This window comes from Salmo salar, chromosome 24 (assembly GCF_965601325.2).
Source record: "Salmo salar chromosome 24, fSalSal1, whole genome shotgun sequence".
NCBI classification, from domain to species: Eukaryota; Metazoa; Chordata; class Actinopteri; order Salmoniformes; family Salmonidae; genus Salmo; species Salmo salar.
Genome location: NC_138314.1, coordinates 13,732,306 through 13,754,289, shown reverse-complemented (window position 1 = coordinate 13,754,289; position 21,984 = coordinate 13,732,306). Strand labels below are relative to the sequence as shown.

General features: G+C 44.8%; 1 protein-coding gene across 3 annotated transcripts; it reads left to right on the top strand.

Moving 5' to 3' along the window:
* The first annotated feature begins 907 nt into the window (after positions 1–907).
* LOC106585086 (golgin subfamily A member 3) lies at positions 908–21,790 on the top strand. 3 transcript variants are annotated; one of them, XM_014170886.3, is made up of 24 exons: positions 908–1,182; positions 2,202–2,360; positions 3,236–3,529; positions 4,600–4,712; positions 5,056–5,813; positions 6,098–6,206; positions 6,371–6,677; positions 6,847–7,049; positions 7,149–7,286; positions 7,477–7,638; positions 7,884–8,252; positions 8,372–8,449; positions 8,559–8,822; positions 8,991–9,085; positions 10,769–10,985; positions 11,160–11,303; positions 11,548–11,745; positions 11,902–12,018; positions 12,197–12,336; positions 12,574–12,706; positions 12,913–13,035; positions 17,255–17,419; positions 19,113–19,261; positions 19,461–21,790. In XM_014170886.3, exons 2-24 carry the CDS (start codon positions 2,216–2,218, stop codon positions 19,660–19,662), a joined length of 4,623 nt encoding a protein of 1,540 aa, XP_014026361.3. In that variant the 5' UTR covers positions 908–1,182; positions 2,202–2,215; the 3' UTR covers positions 19,663–21,790. The 3 variants fall into 3 exon arrangements, with proteins under 3 accessions (XP_014026361.3, XP_014026362.3, XP_014026360.3); XM_014170887.3 differs by having other exon boundaries at positions 919–1,182; positions 2,036–2,360; positions 3,236–3,403; XM_014170885.3 differs by having other exon boundaries at positions 919–1,182; positions 2,036–2,360.
* The last annotated feature ends 194 nt before the right edge of the window (positions 21,791–21,984 follow it).

Sequence of the window (21,984 nt, the reverse complement as noted above, 5' to 3'; positions counted from 1 at the left end):
TTTAGCTAAACCGGTGGGGATCGCCCTGAATGACGGGACACCATTGTTCCATGAGCATGCTCACTCATAAGCATGTCAGCGAGTATATGGGACAGTCTTGTGGTGAAACAAGATTCGACACATTTCTTGTTGACTACATGTGCAGGCCAGAGGAATCCTTATGTAGCCTCCCTATTCAGAGTATTGCTACCTCTGCCAAGAGGTCTGGACCTTTATGGCACAGGTGAAGGGTTGCTGGTCCAAGCCCCTCTCTGACTGTTCCTTCTCAATTGCCAAATTTATCTCCTATCTGAGATCATTAGACAGTCAGTAATCAAATTCAGGAATCAGAACCTATTCAATGCTGAAAAGGTGTTGTAGACTGTATTCCTAACTACACTAAAATAGACTTCTATTCATGTCATTGGAGAGATCTTTTTGCAAATGAATATAATAATAGGCAATGCAGATGTGTATTTGTCACTAGCTGTGTAATCATTGATATTCATGAAACCTTAAATCTACTGATCTTTTCTTGCCACATGGTATAAGCAACTGATTAGAACTTTGATCAGTGTAATTTGTCTTCAGTTGAGTGCTGAGTAGTTAGAAACAATCCTCATCATTAATGACAAGGCATTATCTAATCACAAGTTTTAAGACCCTATTTTGCATAGAGAGACATCATAATGACAGTAAAACATCCGCATGGTAATACACACTGTAACCTTTATATTTTATGGGGATACAGAATTAAATAAACGTTTTTCCCAACCAAATTTGTTACAGTTTTGACAAAACTAGAAAAAATGTCTGATAAAAAGGGCGCCGTTTTACTCCACGACCGCCAGAGGGAGTAAATGTTTTTTCTATTCATTACAAAGGGGCGGGCTCTAACACCCACAACGCCCCGCGCGAGACAAAACGTCATTGGTGTCCGTTCATTATTACTGTTCGGCCAGCAACTGGTCTGGCATTTTTACCTTTAAATTTAGCTCATTTCCGAGTATAGGCTTATAATGTATACATTATTAGATAGAGAAAAATAACTATAATTAATATATAATTCTCAAAGAGAGAATTATTTAATAAGTGTTTACTAGATATCAAGTCACAAAACGATGTTAAGTATCCTGATGTCAAGTGTCCTAAATGGCATCCATTTAGCCACGTAGAAGCAGAACGAAAAGTCGTCTGAAAAAGGTTGGCTTGTAAACATTTTCCGGGCATTTTAACCATTGTCATGTCAGTTTGTATGTATGTATATATATATATATATATATATATATATATTATGGTTATTTATTAAACCTTTTCACAATTTCACGCTGTGCGTTGATATATAAATTACACAACTTGTACCGGTGTGAAAATCGGGACATACTAGAATAATTCTAGCCCCATAAACCTCGCAGGATCACAATACACAGTTTATGCAAATATTTGTATAACTAAAGTAACGTTATGGGACTGATGTCTTAACTAACTAGTTAACTTGCAAACGTAGGCTGTCTTTGCTTGACAGGTTGGTAAAGCCAACTAGCTACCTTGCTTGTTACTAAATCCAATCAAACGTATTGGTCGCATACAGGTTTAGCAGATGTTATTGCGGGTGTAGTGAAATGCATGTCGTTTGTAAAGCCCAGCCATCTTCATAACAGACACATTTGTTACTTACAATATTCAAAGGCCTAACGTTAGCAAGGCAATGAAGTTAGCTATATTTAGTAACTCAATCCACTTAACGTTAGCTAGCTAGACAGCTTTAGCTATTGCAGTTAGTGGAGTTGTTCCTCCCAACCACAATCTCCCAGTTGGTCAGAACATTTGACCAAATCTATTGCAAATAATGTACTTTATCAATACATTTGCAATGTTATTGCAGACCACGCCCAGTTTTTTATATTTTCGCTCCATCCACACTACGCCATCATCGTGGCAAATCCTTTCAGATGACGGCTAATTTGCATTTAGATTACTCTTTCTTTGATCAGACTAAATACGTTATGATGCTCATACTTCTTAAATATTAACTAACTAAACCTTACATTTTCAGGGGAGACCATTGTTTTGGGTTGTCCTTCCTTGGACGCATGAATTGTATTCAACCTTTTCAACTGGACAAACGGGAAGAAAATGTTGTGAAAGGATTATAGCTACTCTCTTCCATGGGCTCCAGTGCAACATCATTTGATTCTGTATGTAAATTGTAAACCACAAAGCAGCCGTTGCTGAGATGGAGACAACCAATGGAGAAAGCCATCAACTAGACCTGATACCGCAGTCCAAAGAGGATGGTGCTGATCCTGTGGAGAATGATGCTCAGCTACTGAAGAAAGGAGGGCAGGAGAAGCCGACAACATCGAGGGATGTTGTTAATGGTAAGTGTTAGTTAATTAGTTAATACCCTAGCCTGCCCCTCAAATGATAGGATTTGATTAGCTTTATTGTTTTTATATATATATAGGCAACCTGACTCTGACCTAATTCTGACTGATTTAATGATTCCATCCACTCTCATCATCAAACAATGGAGTGTGTTCTTCCTAAACCAGTTAATTGTAGGAGAACGATTAATTTCAAAAGTTAATAGGAAAGCATAACTGAATGCTTGTATTATTTTAACAGGACATAATTGTGAAAACGTTGTTGTTGAAGGGAATCTGCTGTAATAGGAGCTCCTTATATGGAGGCAATTCCTCTGTCTTCTACCAGTATTCTTTCCCAACTATGCATGACATGCTTGTGTGCGACCTGCCATTACTTTGCCCCCTCAGGCCATCTGCCCCTCCCTGCTACATCTCTCTTTGTACTTGCATGAGGAATTGCAGTACTGTCTGGACAGAGATCGTAGCCTCATAACTCATCTACAATCCACTGTCACTTCACAGTCACCTCAACTGCACTAAGGCATATTTGCATGCTGTCGTTATTCCTACACATCTCACCTTCAATAAAAATTGTTTGGCTATCTTGACACAATGAATCATATCAAACTGCCACTTTCAGTTCCTATAGTGCTGGTCTGGCTTGACAACAAAGCTTGTTTGACCGGTTTCCTGTGAAAGCCACAATAGACTTTGTCATGCAAAGGAGCCTTGCCTCCAAGTCCTTTCGTTTTTTTTATTTCAAGTATGTCGCAATCCTCTCTCATTGTGTGGTGAAATACAATCTGGAGGGATGGATGCCGTAAATGACCTACTATACTGACACACTCCACTGTCAACCCCCAACTCACCCCACTCCCTTGTTGCAGGATCTTTCAAAGCAGACGTGGTGCCTAATGGAGAACGAGTGGCACAGGGCCCGGGGCCAGGCGCTGGAGGGGATGGCCGTCCAAATGGCCCCCTGCCTCCTCCGACACCCCCTGCTGCTCAGGGCACCAGCCCCACCCTCAGCCCCCAGTCCAAAGAGCCATCCCAAGGTGTGGCCGCTTTCCCACCACCCATGCTAGAGAAGTCTGAGGGAACTAGTGCTGAGGGCCCTGTTCACAAGGGCGACGCATTGCAGTCGCTCAGACTGAGTATGCCTATGCAGGAGACTGAATTGTGTAAGCATACTGTAACCTGTTCTTGCAGTGAGTGCCCCCCCCCCCCCCCCCCTTTTGCTCTGGGTTGTTGCTTCAGAGGTTGACTTAGGCCTACCTCCATACCCTAATTTAATTCCATTGCCTGTGCTTACTACACTCCCATTAAATAGCTAGATCGAGAGACTATCTGTTTGGTGGTTTGAGCCTGCTTACTTTGTGCAATGCCAGTGGTCATTTAATTGCTTGATTTGGGTCTTGGTGCTTCTCTTGGTAGGCTGTATTTGAACTAATCCTTTACTCATGGTTTGTGGTGAATGTTGTTTTGGATGACGGCCTAGGCTTACAGGTACCATGATATGCAAAGTATTTTAACTTTATTAGTTATATTACAGAATATGTCTCATTTTGCCTGAAGAGCTTTTTGTTTACTGTGAGCCACTAGGCTAACCACTTCCACATAGAATGTTTACAGTGTCACATACAGTACATAAACTCGTTTATAGTATCACATTCTTGGTTTGGTTTAGTTCATAGTGCATTCTGCTCTAAGTGATGCTGTAATCAGGAAGTCCTCATGCTAACTTCTAAGTTGCACTGATTTGACACCTGTTGGTTGATCTTCAGCACACCTGGCCAATTGCAGTCAGAGCATCATCAATCAGGCATATCACCAACTGTCTGCAAACTAAATAACCAAAAAAGCTAAAAACAAAATACGTTTGGATACTAAACTATTTTGTGTGTCACATTTGACTAACATTAATGCAATAATTAAGCGACTGGCTAATATATGGGATTTATTTGAGTCTTACTCATTTGGCTTTGTAAGTACTGGGTTACATGCAGTTTCACTTGGTGGTAACTAACCATGGTGGATGGAAAACAGTGACATACAAGCACTCTCATTTCTTACATCAAAATGGCTCTAAACTGAGCGACAAAGTAGTCGTAGCACACTTAGTTGTGGTTTCCTTCTAAAATATATTGTACGCTTGTATGACAATGTCTAAGTTATTGTTAGCATATTCTGTGTTGTATGGCGGTGCAGTTAGGCCCTTCTATTTCTTGTGTTAAACTTGCTCTTCCTGTAGCTGTCAAAGAGCAATCACTGGAGATGGAGAATGAGGAGAAGATCCGCCGTGATGCTCGGCGACGCCTGGAGGAGCAGCTCAAACAGTACAGGGTGCAGAGGCACAAGGAGACGGTGAGTGTGTGTGTGTGAACCGTGTCAGTCACCAGTCAGACATTAATCCGGATAAAGCTGTGAGTTGCAAGCTTTACAGAGTTGAATTGAAGCAGAATTGTTTCCCCTAGCATTATTTTGGCATGGCAGGCCTTCTTGCCCAGTTTTGTTGCTATTCACTACCTACAGTATAGTATACAAATTATCCTCTGTTAGTTTCAGTTGAAGGGTTTGATGTTTGCAGCCCTGAATGTTGCTTCTTTGTGCCCATACAAGAAAACAAGCTAGGGAAAACAAGCTAGGGGAAACACTGGTCTGAAGTAGACTACATCCTCTGCTCATGCTACCCTCTCTCCTCATCCAGTCCCACCGCTCTACCTTAAAGAGCCGCACTGGATTCAGCACTCTGGACCCAGACCTCATGATGCACCCAGAGGCTCTCCCCCGGGCCAACACCACCTCCATGACCACAGAATACTCCTTCCTGCGGACCAGCGTCCCCCGGGGCCCAAAGCTGGGCAGCCTGGGCATCCCCCCAGCCAAGGAGAGGAAGTCACGGTCAACCCGCCCCAGTAAGATCCACTCCCTGGCCGACTACAAGACTCCCGAGCCAGCAGGGGGCAGTAGTGGTGGAGGTGGGGTCAGAACTTTTGCAGACTCCTCAATGGGCTCCTTGGGGTCCAACTTGAGCTCTGTGTCCACCCTGTCAGAGAACAACATGAGGTCAGAGGTCAGCTCCATGGAGACGACCTCTTCGGAGGCCCAGCTGGGGTCGTCAATGTCTTTCCAGGACATCTCGGAGGTGGACGCCGGCAGCGAGTCAGGGATGGGGTCGAGGCCCGGTGGGGATGGGAACGACAGCGACAGCTCGACCTACAGCAGCGTGTCCACCTCCACAAGGGGCACTGGGACCTACGGCATGCTGGCCGCAGCAGTGGGCAGGCAGAGGGGCGGGAACTACACAGTGGAGGGTATGGAGATTGCCCCAGAGGCTATGGGAAACTTCCCCTCACTGCAAGAGGTTCTGCAGGCTGCCAGTGATGAGCAGCACCTGCTGGAGTTGGAGCAGGACAGAGAGGGCACCGGAGAACCACGCAGCCGCAGGGACAGCTTCTCCAGCAGGTAGGCCACACCATCATCAGCACAGCACTTCTGTAATGACACATAGCAACACAAACTGACTGGTGTAGTACTAGTGAATAACATAAGCACATTGCGGTCGCAGACAGCAAATAAGCAGGAACACTAGTCTCATTCATTGCTGTTATCCATCAAATCCGCATGTACACTGCTTTATGTTTGCTTACTTTTCCAATCATAATTTACCATGGATTGTTCTAGAATGCCCCAGTCAATTGCACTTGCAAGATTTATGCTTATATTGTTTAATTGCTTGTTTCCTGCAGTGTGTCATTAGAGAGCTCTGTGATGGGACATGATGAAATGCTCCAGGTTCTGAAGGAGAAGATGAGACTGGAGGGTCAGCTAGAGTCTCTGTCTTCTGAGGCAAACCAGGTATAACTAACATACAGACAATGTAGTAAGGACTTCACTGTCTTCAATGGCTAACACTTTAAACATAGGATCAACTAAGGTAATTAACACTCATTACATGTTCAGACTTACCGTCACTAGAATAGCTAGGCTAGCACCCTACAATTCCTCCCTCTCCTCTCCAGGCTCTGAAAGAGAAGACTGAGCTCCAGGCCCAGTTGGCTACAGTCAACGCCCAGCTGCGGGACCAGGTGGAGCAGGCCCAGGCCAGCCAGGAGAAACAGAGCTCCCTGAACAAGGAGGTTTCCACCCTGCGCCAGAGCTGCTCCCAGCTGGAGAGGGCCATGGTGGAGCTGCAGGGCAACCTAGAGCGCAAGAACGCGGGCCTTTCCTCACTGGGCAACGACCTGCAGGTAGCCGAGGAGCAGTACCAGAGGCTCATGGGGAAAGTGGAGGAGATGCAGCAGAACGTGACCTCCAGGGACAACGCTGGTAAATTGGATGGATGGAGAGCCCAGTTTTGGCATCATGCTTTTAAAGCTATCATCTCCTCACAACATGCTCCACACAATAATACTAATGAAATTCGATGCATCACTTATTACCGTGCTAAATACAAAACGCTTTGTGAATGATTTGTTTTGGTGTTGTCCTTCTGCAGTCCAAGAGTTGCGTCAGCAGATGGGTGGACTCCAGACTCAGCTCCAGCAGGTTCAACTAGAGCGCAGCACCCTGCAGAGTCGGCTGAAGACCTCACAGGCCGAGATTGACTCACTGCAGCAGGTCCGCCAATGGTACCAGCAGCAGCTAGCGCTGGCACAGGAGGCTCGGGTCCGGCTCCAGGGTGAAGTGGCCAACATGCAGGTAAGGCTATCTGTGACAAGGGCTCCTCCTTCTACTGAATTGATGTGGTACGGAGTTGATATGCTGTTTGACTGAGTTGACATGTTTTTTTCCCCCCAGGCTGGGCAGATGACCCAGATTGGTGTCATGGAGCACCTAAAGCTGGAGAATGTGACTCTGTCCCACCAGCTGACAGAAACCCAGCATCGCTCCATCAAAGAGAAGGAGCGTATCGCCGTACAGCTGCAGAGTATTGAGGTCTGTCCCCTTGAAAATTAGGAAATATGACATGTTATGTGATTGGTGTTAGTTATATTGTATTATGTGATTTATTTACAATTTTACTGAAAAATAATATAAGATTTACTGGCAAAAGAAAATATGAGGAGTTAGATTTGAGGTTATTAAGCAGTGTGTGATATGACCTCTGTCCTTCCTTTGGCCGTAGACTGACATGATGACCCAGGAGGCTGCCTACCAGCAGATCCAGGATGCCAAGAACATGGTGGAGGACGACCTCCAGCACAAGCTAGACGAGTTTGAGGAGGAGCGAGAGCACTTACACAAACTGGCCAACACAGCCAGCTCTCTGGAGAGGGAACTAGAGCAGGTAAAGAACTAATTGTGGGTTTATGAAAACACTTATGACAACCTTTTGTATTGTTCAAATGAATGGTATTTGATACTCTGGGGCAGTGGTCTAATATCAATGAAAGGTGGGGCTTTTACGCACATCCAAAATAATATCAGGAGCGAGACAAAAACAAGGTCCAATACTTTGAGAGTGTCCGCTCACTGGTTTGCTATTTTGCAGCAACAGTGGCCTAATGTAACCCCTCTCTGCGTCCCCCACAGATGAAGTTGACCCTATCGCAGAAGGACCTGCAGCTGGAGGCCCTCCAGAAAGACCACCTAGAGCTGATGAGACAGCTGACAGCCACTCAGGAGAGCCTTCACACCAAAGAGCAGTCCATCAACCAGCTAGAGGCCCGCTACCTAGAGCTAGAGGCCACTCTGGCAGAGCTGCAGACAGAGACCAACGCCAAAGACGAGAACATCCAGTATCTACAGAATGAGAAGATTGTGCTGGAGGTGGCCCTCCAGGCTGCCAGGGCTGACAAAAGTCAGCTGGACGAGGGGGCCGAGAGGCTGGGGGAGGAGGTGCTGGTGTCCTCGTACCTCCTGGATCAGCTCAGGCAGGAGGTCCAGGTCAAAGCCTCACAGGTGAGAAACAAACCGCCGTCGAGCCAATGGGTCCCATCACACACAACCCTACTATGGCTGTTGAGCAACCATGTTTGAGCTTACGTAGAATGTAAACACCTTCTCCTTTTTATTTTTAGATTGAAACTCTGCAGCAGGAAAACAGCACCCTGAAGAAACAAGCTCAGAAATTGAAAGAGCAGTTCATGCAGCAGAAGGTGCTTGTCACTTGTTTGGCTTTGGGAGGATTGTTTACACACACACAGACACACACATTCACACACAGGATTAATCTCTTCACACCTCTTCCTGTTCCCCACCCATCAGGTGATGGTGGAGGCCTATCGGCGGGACGCCGGCTCCAAGGAGAAGCTGATCAGCGAGCTGAAGTCGACTAAGAAGCGTCTGGTGTCGGAGGTGAAGGGGCTGAAGCAGGAACTGCTGGAGGCCCAGGGGCAGAAGCAGAAGGCTGAGCTGGAGCAGAGCCGGCTGCAGACGGAGGTGGTCCGGGTCTCGCAGCAGATGAACAGCCTGGAGAACCACCTGCAGTCCGTGCAGACCGAGAGGGATCAGCTGGAGACACAGATCCAGGTACACAATGCCTCCCTAGAAGCTCTAGGTTTTTTCTAGGATTTGCTAAGGGTTTTCTTTGCATTACTTCCATGACAGTACTTGCATTACATATCCCATTGCCTTATCCGGCTATCTTTGATAGGCATTTGATAATAATCAGTGTGCGTTTGATGTCCCTCCACACAGTCCCTGCAGTTTGACCAGAGTCAGCTAGCAGCAGTGACGGAGGAGAATGAGGGCCTGAAGAAACAGGTGGAGCAGATGCAGTCAGAAGCCAAGAAGTGAGTCACAACATTTCTAAAGGCAGACTGACTTCTGGAACTAGCCTGGTTACCATAGTAATGGCCCAACAAGATTCATTATGAATCTCTATAAATGGTATAAGTAAACTCGGCTAAAAAAGAAACGTCCTTTCACTGTCAACTGCGTTTATTTTCAGCAAACTTAACATGTATAAATATTTGTATGAACATAACAAGATTCAACAACTGAGACATAAACTGAACAAGTTCCACAAACATGTACTAACAGAAAGTGAATAATGTGTCCCTGAACAAATGAGTGGTCAAAATCAAAAGTAACAGTCAATGCAGCTGGTGGCCACACCAGATACTAAGTACTGCAGTGCATCTCCTCCTCATGGACTGCACCATATTTGCCAGTTCTTGCTGTGAGATGTTACCCCACACTTCCACCAAGGCGCCTGCAAGTTCCTGGACATTTCTGGGGGGTATGGCCCTCACCCTCCAATCCAACAGGTCCCAGGCGTGCTCAATGGGATTGAGATCCGGGCTCTTCGCTGGCCATGGCAGAACACTGACATTCCTGTCTTGCAGGAAATCACGCACAGATCAAGCAGTATGGCAGGTGGCATTGTCATGCTGGAGGGTCATATCAGGATGAGCCAGCAGGAAGGGTACCACATGAGGGAGGAGGATGTCACACAGCATTGAGATTTCCTGCAATGACGACAAGCTCAGTCCGATGATGCTGTGACACACTGCCCCAGACCATGACGGCGCCTCCACCTCCAAATCGATTCCGCTCCAGAGTACAGGCCTTGGTGTAACACTCATTCCTTCGATGATAAACGTGAATCCGACCATCACCCCTGGTGAGACAAAACCGTGACTCGTCAGTGAAGAGCACTTTTTGCCATTATTGTCTGGTCCAGCGACGGTGGGTTTGTGCCCATAGGAGGCGTTGTTGTCGGTGATGTCTGGTGAGGACCTGCCTTACAATAGGCCTACAAGCTCTCAGTCCAGCCTCTCTCAGCCTATTGTGGACAGTCTGAGCACTGATGGAGGGATTGTGCGTTCCTGGTGTAACTCGGCAGTTGTTGTTGCCATCCTGTATCTGTCCCGCAGGTGTGATGTTCGGATGTATCGATCCTGTGCAGGTGTTGTTACACATGGTCTGCCACTGCGAGGACGATCAGCTGTCCGTCCTGTCTCCCTGTAGTGCTGTCTTAGGCGTCTCACAGTACGGACATTGCAATTTATTGCCCTGGCCACATCTGCAGTCCTCATGCCTCCTTGTAGCATGCCTAAGGCACGTTCACGCAGATGAGCAGGGACCCTGGGCATCTTTCTTTTGGTGTTTTTCAGAGTCAGTAGAAAGGCCTCTTTAGTGTCCCAAGTTTTCAGAACTGTGACCTTAATTGCCTACCGTCTGTAAGCTGTTAGTGTCTTAATGACCGTTCCACAGGTGCATGTTCATGAATTGTTTATAGTTCATTGAACAAGCATGGGAAACAGTGTTTAAACCCTTTACAATGAAGATCTGTGAAGTTATTTGGATTTTTACGAATTATCTTTGGAAGACAGGGTCCTGATTCAAGGACGTATCTTTTTTTGCTGAGTTTATATGAACAGGAATAAATATCTCTCTCAATCTCTTTTAGTCAGATTGCTTAGATGTGCACTACTGTTGATGTGTCTAATTGTCTTGTTTTCCTCTCTCAGGGCCATCTCAGAGCAGAAGGTGAGAATGAAGCGGCTGGGGACCGATTTGACCAGCGCGCAGAAGGAGATGAAGGCCAAGCACAAGGCCTATGAGAACGCAGTGGGCATCCTGAGTCGCAGGCTCCAGGAAGCCCTTTCAGACAAGGAGACCACAGAGACAGAGCTGGTCAAAGTCAAGGCCCAGGCCTCAGATGGAGGCAACAACCAGGCCCTGCAGGTACATATAGTACTACCCTGATAAGGGCCCAGTGTTTTTCCTGATCAAATGACTTAACTAGGAACTAGGGTCCAGAGTTTGTTTCTGGTCACATAATGTGGCAGTAGTCATAAGATTTCAGCACATCTTTAGCTGTGGTGATATTTCTATAGCCTAAACCTCTACTTGTTCCAGGATAAAATTGAGGTTCTGCAGAGTGAGCTCCAGGCTATGAGCCACAGCAAGGCCATGCTGGAGAAAGAGCTTCAGGAGGTAATTTCCCTCACCAGCACTGAGCTGGAGGAGTACCAGGAGAAAGTAATGGAGCTTGAGGATGAGGTGAGTGGTTGTCTTACCTACAATGTAGGATCTTAATTTGATCACCATTTTGGACATTTAAAAGTTGTAATGTATTTTTTAGGTAAAATATTTTCTTGTAGCGATTACTTTTTGTCAATGAATGTCCAATGGTAATGTGTGTTTTGCTATGCTATCCCAACCCCTTTGAAAATTACTCGCAGCCAATGGTATAAGTGCTTCTCAAAGGTTTGATTGTAAAATCGTATATCTTTGTCATCCACAGCTGCAGGAGGCACGATGCTTCAAAAGGCGGATTAGGAGGCTGGAAGACGCCAACAAGAAGCTATCCCTGGAGCTGGAACATGAGAAAGGGAAGTTGACAGGACTAGGGCAGTCCCACTATGCACTGCGGGAGCATTCCAATATTCTGGAGACCGCCCTAGCCAAGAGAGAGGCAGACCTGGTCCAGCTCAACCTCCAGGTAAAAGGCTTCAATGTTACATTCTCAGTTACTACTATCACTGAGCAATTAAATGACTAAACCCATAAGATAACACCATTGATGGTTGCCCTTTTTCATTAAAAAGCTAACAGAAAATATAGTTTTTTCTATTCTCTTCCTTGCCCTTATCCACAGGTGCAAGCCGTACTAAAACGCAAAGAGGAGGAAGACCAGCAGATGAAACAGCTGGTCCAGACTCTACAGGTCGCCTTGGAGAAGGAAAAGACCAAAGTCAAGGACCTGAAAGATCAGGTAAAGACTCCCAACCCAACTGTCATAATCTGTTGTCATTAACACATTACATACACATACAACCCCCCCTGAAGGAGACAAACTGGCCCAGCCACAACATAGTCTTGTGTTGTCATTAACACATTGTAACATACTGTAATGGACTGGAGACAGACTGTAAATGTGTGTTGTGCACTAGGTGGCAGCAGCCAAGGCGGAGGCTGCCCACAACAGGCGGCACTACCGGGCAGCCATGCTGGAGCTGTGTGAGATCAAGAAGGCCCTGCAGGCCAAAGAGGAGCTGGTCAAAGCCCTGCACAGCGAGGCACACAAACTACAGTGAGTCTAAATGGGCACTTTATAGTTTAGTGAATAAGACCTGCAATGATGCTGTGTTTAACAGATAGAGAAGATTTTGATTACCCTATGAGTTGATGGAATCGTTAGGGAATGCTCTGTCCTTGTATTTTAGGGAATAACCCCATCTAATTCAACGTAATCTTTTTCTTTTGATCTAATGTCTCCCCTTTATTTTAACATTGTCTTACCCTAATATCATTTCCTTCCCCTCCATAGGGCTCAGGATGAAAAACACTCTCAGGAGGTCTCCAGGTTCCAGGAGGAGCTGTCAGAGGCCCACTCCCAGCTCCAGATCCTCCAGAAACAGCTGGATGAGCAGTTCAGCAAGCAGCCTCTCACCAACCAGGAGGTAACTAGCTATGCCACACCACGCTATACAATAGGCACAACCATGGTCGTGTTCAGTAGGGAGAAAAAATTCAGAACCTTTCCAATAAGAACACACTTTTGTTTTGCTACAGTGTGCCCTACTGAACACAACCCAGGACTGAATGGGGAAGGAGTTTGTTGAAAGTGACATCGGTCAATGACTCTTGGGTGTGTTCTCTCCCCTAGGTGGAGGATTTGAAGTGGGAGGTGGAGCAGAGGCAGAGGGAAATCGAGGCCCAGAGACAGCAGCTGGAGATGGTGGAGCAGTGCAGCCAGAGGGAGCTGGACAGCCTGCAGACAGCTCTACAGGTACACACACATAGATCAAATTGTATTGGTCTCATACACGTATTTGCAGAAGTTATTGCAGGTGTAGCGAAATGCTTGTGTTCCTAGCTCCAACAGTGCAGTAGTATCTAACAATTCACAATACACACAAATCTAAAAGTAAAAGAATGGAATTAAGCTCCCGAGTGGCGCAGTGGTCTAAGGCATCGCAGTGCTAGAGGCGTCACTACAGATCCGGGTTCGATCCCGGGCTGTGTCGCAGGCGGTCGCGACCGGGAGACCCATGAGGTGGCGCACAATTGTCCCAGCGTCGTCCGGGTTAGGGGAGGGTTTGGCCGGCTGGGATGTCCTTGTCCCATCGTGTTCTCGCGACTCCTTGTGGCGGCCGGGCGCATGCACGCTGACACCAGCTGTACAGTGTTTCCTCCAAAACATTGGTACAGCTGGGTTGTGTTTCGGAGGACGTATGGCTCTTGACCTTCGCCTCTCCCGAGGCCGTACGAGAGTTGGAGCGATGGGATGAGACTAACTACCAATTTGATATCATGAAATTGGGGAGAAAAAATGGTAAATACACTGCTCAAAAAAATAAAGGGAACACTTAAACAACACAATGTAACTCCAAGTCAATCACACTTCTGTGAAATCAAACTGTCCACTTAGGAAGCAACACTGATTGACAATAAATTTCACATGCTGTTGTGCAAATGGAATAGACAACAGGTGGAAATTATAGGCAATTAGCAAGACACCCCCAATAAAGGAGTGGTTCGGCAGGTGGTGACCACAGACCACTTCTCAGTTCCTATGCTTCCTGGCTGATGTTTTGGTCACTTTTGAATGCTGGCGGTGCTTTCACTCTAGTGGTAGCATGAGACGGAGTCTACAACCCACACAAGTGGCTCAGGTAGTGCAGCTCATCCAGGATGGCACATCAATGCGAGCTGTGGCAAGAAGGTTTGCTGTGTCTGTCAGCGTAGTGTCCAGAGCATGGAGGCGCTACCAGGAGACAGGCCAGTACATCAGGAGACGTGGAGGAGGCCGTAGGAGGGAAACAACCCAGCAGCAGGACCGCTACCTCCGCCTTTGTGCAAGGAGGAGCAGGAGGAGCACTGCCGGAGCCCTGCAAAATGACCTCCAGCAGGCCACAAATGTGCATGTGTCTGCTCAAACGGTCAGAAACAGACTCCATGAGGGTGGTATGAGGGCCCGACGTTCACAGGTGGGGGTTGTGCTTACAGCCCAACACCGTGCAGGACGTTTGGCATTTGCCAGAGAACACCAAGATTGGCAAATTCGCCACTGGCGCCCTGTGCTCTTCACAGATGAAATCAGGTTCACACTGAGCACGTGACAGACGTGACAGAGTCTGGAGACGCCGTGGAGAACGTTCTGCTGCCTGCAACATCCTCCAGCATGACCGGTTTGGCGGTGGGTCAGTCATGGTGTGGGGTGGCATTTCTTTGGGGGGCCGCACAGCACTCCATGTGCTCGCCAGAGGTAGCCTGACTGCCATTATGTACCGAGATGAGATCCTCAGACCCCTTGTGAGACCATATGCTGGTGCGGTTGGCCCTGGGTTCCTCCTAATGCAAGACAATGCTAGACCTCATGTGGCTGGAGTGTGTCAGCAGTTCCTGCAAGAGGAAGGCATTGATGCTATGGACTGGACCGCCCGTTCCCCAGACCTGAATCCAATTGATCACATCTGGGACATCATGTCTCACTCCATCCACCAATGCCACGTTGCACCACAGACTGTCCAGGAGTTGGCGGATGCTTTAGTCCAGGTCTGGGAGGAGATCCCTCAGGAGACCATCCGCCACCTCATCAGGAGCATGCCCAGGCGTTGTTGGGAGGTCATACAGGCACGTGGAGGCCACACACACTACTGAGCCTCATTTTGACTTGTTTTAAGGACATTACATCAAAGTTGGATCAGCCTGTAGTGTGGTTTTCCACTTTAATTTTGAGTGTGACTCCAAATCCAGACCTCCATGGGTTGATAAATTGGATTTCCATTGATTATTTTTGTGTGATTTTGTTGTCAGCACATTCAACTATGTAAAGAAAAAAGTATTTAATAAGATTACTTCTTTCATTCAGATCTAGGATGTGTTGTTTAAGTGTTCCCTTTATTTTTTTGAGCAGTATATATCAATATTAGGATGAGCAATGTCTCAGTGGCATTGACTAAAATACAGTATATACATATGAAAGGTGTAACGCAGTATGTAAACATGATTAAAGTGACTAGTGTTCCATTTAAACTGACCAGTGATTCCATGTCTATGTACATAGGTCAGCAGCCTCTAAGGTGCAGGGTTGAGTCACCGGGAGGTCAAATCAAATCAAATTTATTTGTCACATACACATGGTTAGCATGTGTTAATGCAAGTGTAGCGAAATGCTTGTGCTTCTAGTTCTGACCATGCAGTAATATCTAACAAGTAATATAACCGGTAGCCGGCTAGATGGGAACATGCACGCACACCCAACAGGGTAGTGAGGACATACAGTTGAAGTCGGAAATGTACATACACTTAGGTTGGAGTCATTAAAACTCATTTTTCAACCACTCCACAAATTTCTTGTTAACAAACTATAGTTTTGGCAAGTCGGTTAGGACGTCTACTTTGTGCATGACACAAATAATTTTTCCAACAATTGTTTACAGACAGATTATTTTACTTATAATTCACTGTATCACAATTCCAATGGGTCAGAAGTTTACATACACTAAGTTGACTGTGTCTTTAAACAACTTGGAAAATTACGGAAAATGATGTCATGGCTTTAGAAGCTTCTGATAGGCTAATTGACATAATTTGAGTCAATTGGAGGTGTACCAGTGGATGTATTTCAAGGCCTACCTTCAAACTCAGTGCCTCTTTGCTTGACATCATGGAAAAATCAAAAGAAATCAGCCAAGACCTCAGAAAAAGTATTGTAGACCTCCACAGGTCTGGTTCATCCTTGGGAGCAATTTCCAAACGCCTGAAGGTACCACGTTCATCTGTACAAACAATAGTACGCAAGTATAAACACCATGGGAACACGCGTTCTGTCTCCTAGAGATGAACGTACTTTGGTGCGAAAAGTGCAAATCAATCCCAGAACAACAGCAAAGGACCTTGTGAAGATGCTGGAGGACACAGGTACAAAAGTATCTATATCCACAGTAAAACGAGTCCTGTATCGACATAACCTGAAAGGCCGCTCAGCAAGGAAGAAGCCACTGCTCCAAAACCGCCATAAAAAAATCATGGTTTGCAACTGCACATGGGGACAAAGATTGTACTTTTTGGAGAAATGTCCTCTGGTCGATGAAAAAAATGTTGAACTGTTTGGCCATAATGACCATCGTTATGTTTGGAGGAAAAAGGGGGAGGCTTGCAAGCCGAAGAACACCATCCCAACCGTGAAGCACGGGGGTGGCAGCATCATGTTGTGGGGGTGCTTTGCTGCAGGAGGGACTGGTGCACTTCACAAAATAGATGGCATCATGAGGCAGGAAAATGATGTGGATATATTGAAGCAACATCTCAAGACATCAGTCATGAAGTTAAAGCTTGGTCGCAAATGGGTCTTCCAAATGGACAATGACCCCAAGCATACTTCCAAAGTTGTGGCAAAATGGCTTAAGGACAACAAAGTCAAGGTATTGGAGTGGCCATCACAAAGCCCTGACCTCAATCCCATAGAACATTTGTGGGAAGAACTGAAAAAGCATGTGCGAGCAAGGAGGCCTACAAACCTGACTCAGTTACACCAGTTCTGTCAGGATGAATGGGCCAAAATTCACCCAATTTATTGTTGGAAGCTTGTGGAAGGCTACCTGAAACGTTTGACCCAAATTAAACAATTTAAAGGCAATGCTTCCAAATACTAATTGAATGTATGTAAACTTGTGACCCACTGAGAATGTGATGAAAGAAATAAAAGCTGAATTAAATAATTCTCTCTACTATTATTCTGACATTTCTCATTCTTAAAATAAAATGGTGATCCTAACTGACCTAAGACTGGGAATTTTTCCTAGGATTAAATGTCAGGAATTGTAAAAAACTGAGTTTAAATGTATTTGGCTGAGGTGTATGTAAACTTCCGACTTCAATTGTAGCTGGCTAGCTCCACTGCACAGTGCTATCATCCAGACTCTAAACCACAGATGCATCACTCTATCATTGTCCATTGTGTTGCCATTTTGTGCCTAACTTTGCCTTGCTCTGCATTCTAGGGCATTAAGGTGGAGCTGGAGTCTGTGCAGGAGGAGCTCAGCAGCAACAGGAAAGATAAATTCATGCTGCAGGCCAAGGTGGGGGAGCTGAGGAACAGCATGAAGACTGTCCTGCTGCAGAACCAGCAGCTCAAACTGGACCTCAAACAGAACCGCCTCCGGAAGGTAAGCTACCTGAGGAAGAAGAGGCCATTTTTTATTTTTGTCAGATGTTATGGCTTTTTAATATTGGTGTTGTGTCAAATTGAGACCTACCTGGCTGAGACTGAGGTGTACTTTTTTATTAACATGTTTCTATAAGTAGGGATGGTATTTCAATATTGGCGTGTTTGGTAGAATATACAGCTCATCCAATGGCTTTGAAAAGGTGGTGGATATCCAAGTGTAACATGGTATAAAGTACATTCGGAAGTATGCAGACCCCTTGACAAACAAAAACTGTTTTTTTGACATTTTAGCAAATGTAAAAAATAAAAAACAGAAAATGCCTTATTTACGTAAGTATTCAGATCCTTTGCTATGAGACTCAAAATTGAGCTCAGGTGCATGCTGTTTCCACTGATCATCCTTAAGATGTTTCTACAACTTGGAGTCCATCTGTGGTAAATTCAATTGATTGGACATAATTTGGAAAGGCACACACCTGTCTATAAGGTCCCACAGTTGACAGTGCGCATATCAGAGCAAAAAACAAGCCATGAGGTTGTAGGAATTGTCCATAGAGCTCCGAGACAGGATTGTGTCGAGGCACAGATCTGGGGAAGGGTACCAATAAATGTCTGCAGCATTGAAGGTCCCCAAGAACACAGTGGCCTCCATCATTCTTAAATGGAAGAAGTTTGGAACCACCAAGGCTCTTCCTAGAGCTGGCCGCCCGGCCTGGGGGGTGGGCCTTGGTCAGGGAGGTGACCAAGAACCCAGTGGTCCATCTGACAAAGCTCCAAAGTTCCTCTGTGGAGATGGGAGAACCTTCCAGACAGACAACCATCTCTGCAGCACCCCACGAATCAGATTTAAATCATTGGCCTGAATGCCAAGTGTCACGTCTGGAGGAAACCTGGCACCATCCCTACGGTGAAGCATGGTGGTGGCAGCATCATGGTGGGGTGATGTTTTTCAGTGGGAGGGATTGGGAGACTAGTCAGGATCGAGGGAAAGATGAACAGTGCAAAGTACAACGAGATCCTTGATCCAGAGTGCTCAGGACCTCAGACTGGGGCGAAGGTTCACCTTCCAACAGGACAACGACCCTAAGCACACAGCCAAGACAATGCAGGAGTGGCTTCGGGACAAGTCGCTGAATGTCCTTGAGTGGCCCAGCCAGATCCCTTACTTGAACCCGATCGAACATCTCTGGAGAGACCTGAAAATAGCTGTGCAGAGACACTCCGCATCCAACCTGACAGAGCTTGAGAGGATCTGCAGAGAAGAATGGGAAAAACTCCCCAAATACAGGTGTGCCAAGCTTGTACTGTCATACCCAAGAAGACTCGAGGCTCTAATCGCTGCCAAAGGTGCTTCAACAAAGTATTAAGTAAAGGGTCTGAATACTTATGTAAATGTCATATTTCATTTTTCATTTTTTTTATAAATTTGCAAAAATGTCTAAACCTGTTTTTGCTTAGTCATTATGGGCTATTGTGTGTAGATGGGGGGAGACGATTTAATACATTTTAGAATAAGGCTGTAACGTGAAAAAGTCAAGGGGTCTGAATACTTTCTGAATGCACTGTGTTTTGTTCTGGTTTGATGAAGGAGTATGAAAAGTTGTTATTTCCTAATAAACACACTTAAGAGCATATCACACAGAATGCAGGCTTCCTTTATGTGCTGATGTGTTCCTTTCCTGATTGAGCAGCAGAGGATGGAGCCATCAAACCCATCGACCCCGGTGAAGATCCCAGACTGCCCTGTGCCTGCCTCCCTGCTGGATGAGCTGCTCAAGCCCTCTGCCTCCGTCAACAAGGAGCCCCTCAATAACCTGCACAACTGTCTGCGCCAGCTCAAGTAAGAAAATACCACCATGTCTTCCTTACCTTCTGGGAGTGGAAAACCTGTGGGGAAAATATGCTATTGTAGCTCACGATAACCAGAATGAAATCCTTTACTCTCAAAAACATATTTGTCTCACATGTGGATGGTGTATTATAATGATGTAATTGGAATGTGATGCCAGTACACTAAAGTGATGGTGTGTTTCCTGCAGGCATGAGATGGACAGCCTTCAGAAGCAGATGGAGGAGCACACGGTCACCGTGCACGAGTCCATGACGTCATGGACTAACGCAGAGGAAGAACTGGCTCGACTGGGGGTGCCGCTGGACAATGACTCCACAACGTCCACCCATCTAAACCATGTGGACAGTAACAGAGGAGGAGGAGCGGAGGAGGAGCCACAGCCATTGTAATGCAGCACCTTCTCAGGCAGACAGAGTGGAGTTTTATCCACAAGGACATTTATTTTTTACCTCCCTACCTAACCACCCCCCCCCCCATTTCTTATCAATTGCTGCCAACATTTGGCATTATTATCCCATTAGCACAGGCAATGCTTGGGTAAAGTTATTTGTACTTATACCATAGCTTTACTCTTTATTTGAACTTTCCCTGTCTATATTTCTGTTATGGCTGTCATATTTATTTTTTTAAAATTCAGGAATTACAATATTGAATCTTAAATAACATTGACAACTCTTCTGTTAGGGGATTCCTCCGGTCTTCTGCTTTGAAGTCATAGACCCCATGTAAGGCCTATTCTCTTGTCTCTCAAACAATCAAAATTTGCCATGACAACTGACCCTTACCCAAGTTTAATTATGGTAGAGGTTTGTTTGCGCATACTGGTACTTTCTCATGCTCCAGTTAGATAAGTGAGACTTTAAAGCCTGCATAAGGTGTCTGCTATTGTTGTTATAAGCTATATTGTTAGTAACACATACTACAGACCCCTCTGAACTGTTTTTCTGTGCCTGTGAATGAGAGCCAGTCCGTAAACATGAATTCCAAATCAATCCCTAATCTCCCCACTTAGACACTCATGAAGATCTAAAATGATTGGATGAATGTTTTTTTTTTTAAGTTATTGAACCTTTATTTAACTAGGCAAGTCAGTTAAGAACAAATTCTTATTTAGAATGACGGCCTACACCGTCCCAACCCAGACGACACTGAGCCAATTGAGTGCGCCCTACGGGACTCCTAATTGCGGCCTGTTGTGATACAGCCTGGATGGTTACTGTGAAACAGTAACCATACTATACACATTCAATCCTCTCAGGTCTACACAAGTGTATAGGGCGTAGGCTAGGGGTTGATTTGGGATGTCGAGTCATCTGGACAAATGCCCCTGTGGCTTTTGGACTGATTGATGAATCCCCATCATTCTCCTTTTAGTATGCCTCACATTTTAATGTCATTAACATCAATCTATTTGTTTTTTAATTGCTTCTTGTTGAAAAAGCAGTGTTCTCTTTTTTTATATATATAAAGCTTTCTATGGACATATCACTGTGGGCTCTGCAACTGTATGGAATCCTTCTTAACTGTGTATGAAGTTGTTTGTTGTCTGATTTGGACTGTAGTAATGTGTTTTGCAAAGCCTTAATAAGGAATATTTTTTGAAGGACTAAATGTTATGAATGAAAGTATCATTATTCCTATTGAAAGTGTGTTTGCAAATCCAAACTGAATTGTTTATGGTTAAATACTTGGGTAGTCTCAATCGATGTTGCACAATTAATTAGGGCTTCCTGTAACTGACTGAGGGGAAGGTGTAAGATAACTTTTACGCAAAATGTTACTACTTCTTTGAGTGAGATGTATTCATTTTTGTTGTTACTATGGTTTCATATTTACAGAAAAAGTCTACCCCTTAATTGCTTCTTTAATTCCTTTGAGGTTGGTTTTCTGTCAAGGGAAACTGATTATACTTTTTTCTCTCTACTTATTCCTATAATTTAATGACTTGATCATTATGTAATAGTGTGATGAGCAAAAAGAAACATTTGAGAATGATAAAAATGTTATAGATATGCAACCTGTAAATCAAAGCATTTTTTTTTTCAAACTGACAATTGTTAAAAGTCCAAATGAAGACAGCAATGGGCACCATAACCTACAGCACATGCAGTTGTGATGTGACTGATGTTTTATATGCCAGTTTACTCAATTCCAGACAACCTGTATCATACCAGTCAAAGTAAATATAATATTTTTAACCACACTGTAATAACATGGGTATTTTCAAAGGGACAACCTATAGTTGAAGGGAAAGCTATGTTCAGTTGACTGGTAATTGATAACTGATAACATTGACTATATTCTAAGCTACCTTTTACTGTTATCTGTATATTTGAATACATAACATCTGTTGGTACATGGAGCTGGGATACTAGTTCTCTAAATAAACCTTGCTGTATTTGCTGTTCAATTTTTTTATATATAAAGATTTGCATAGAACTGCTAAACAGATTAATTCCAATATATAAAATGTTAAAAATATAATTGTATTTCTCATAAAGTTGAACTATTCGTCAATGCTCATCCATTTTCTTATTTCATACACTGCCATTTGATAGTTAAATTGGCTCGAGGACTTATAATTGATTAGATTACCTTTAATTTGTTAATTGATCCCATGCTTCATAATTTTTTCCAAACTGGCTTTTCCGTAGCTATCTTTTATATTTGGAGATACATATCCAATTTGTTAATAGGATATCGTTTATGAT

Bases quoted from the DNA above. Each gene is read 5' to 3' on its own strand.
- LOC106585086 (XM_014170886.3), top strand. From the start codon at position 2,216: ATGGAGACAACCAATGGAGAAAGCCATCAACTAGACCTGATACCGCAG. The intron at 7,639-7,883 runs GTAAAGAACTAA...CGTCCCCCACAG, and splicing joins TGGAGAGGGAACTAGAGCAG to ATGAAGTTGACCCTATCGCA. The intron at 13,036-17,254 runs GTACACACACAT...TCTGCATTCTAG, and splicing joins GCCTGCAGACAGCTCTACAG to GGCATTAAGGTGGAGCTGGA.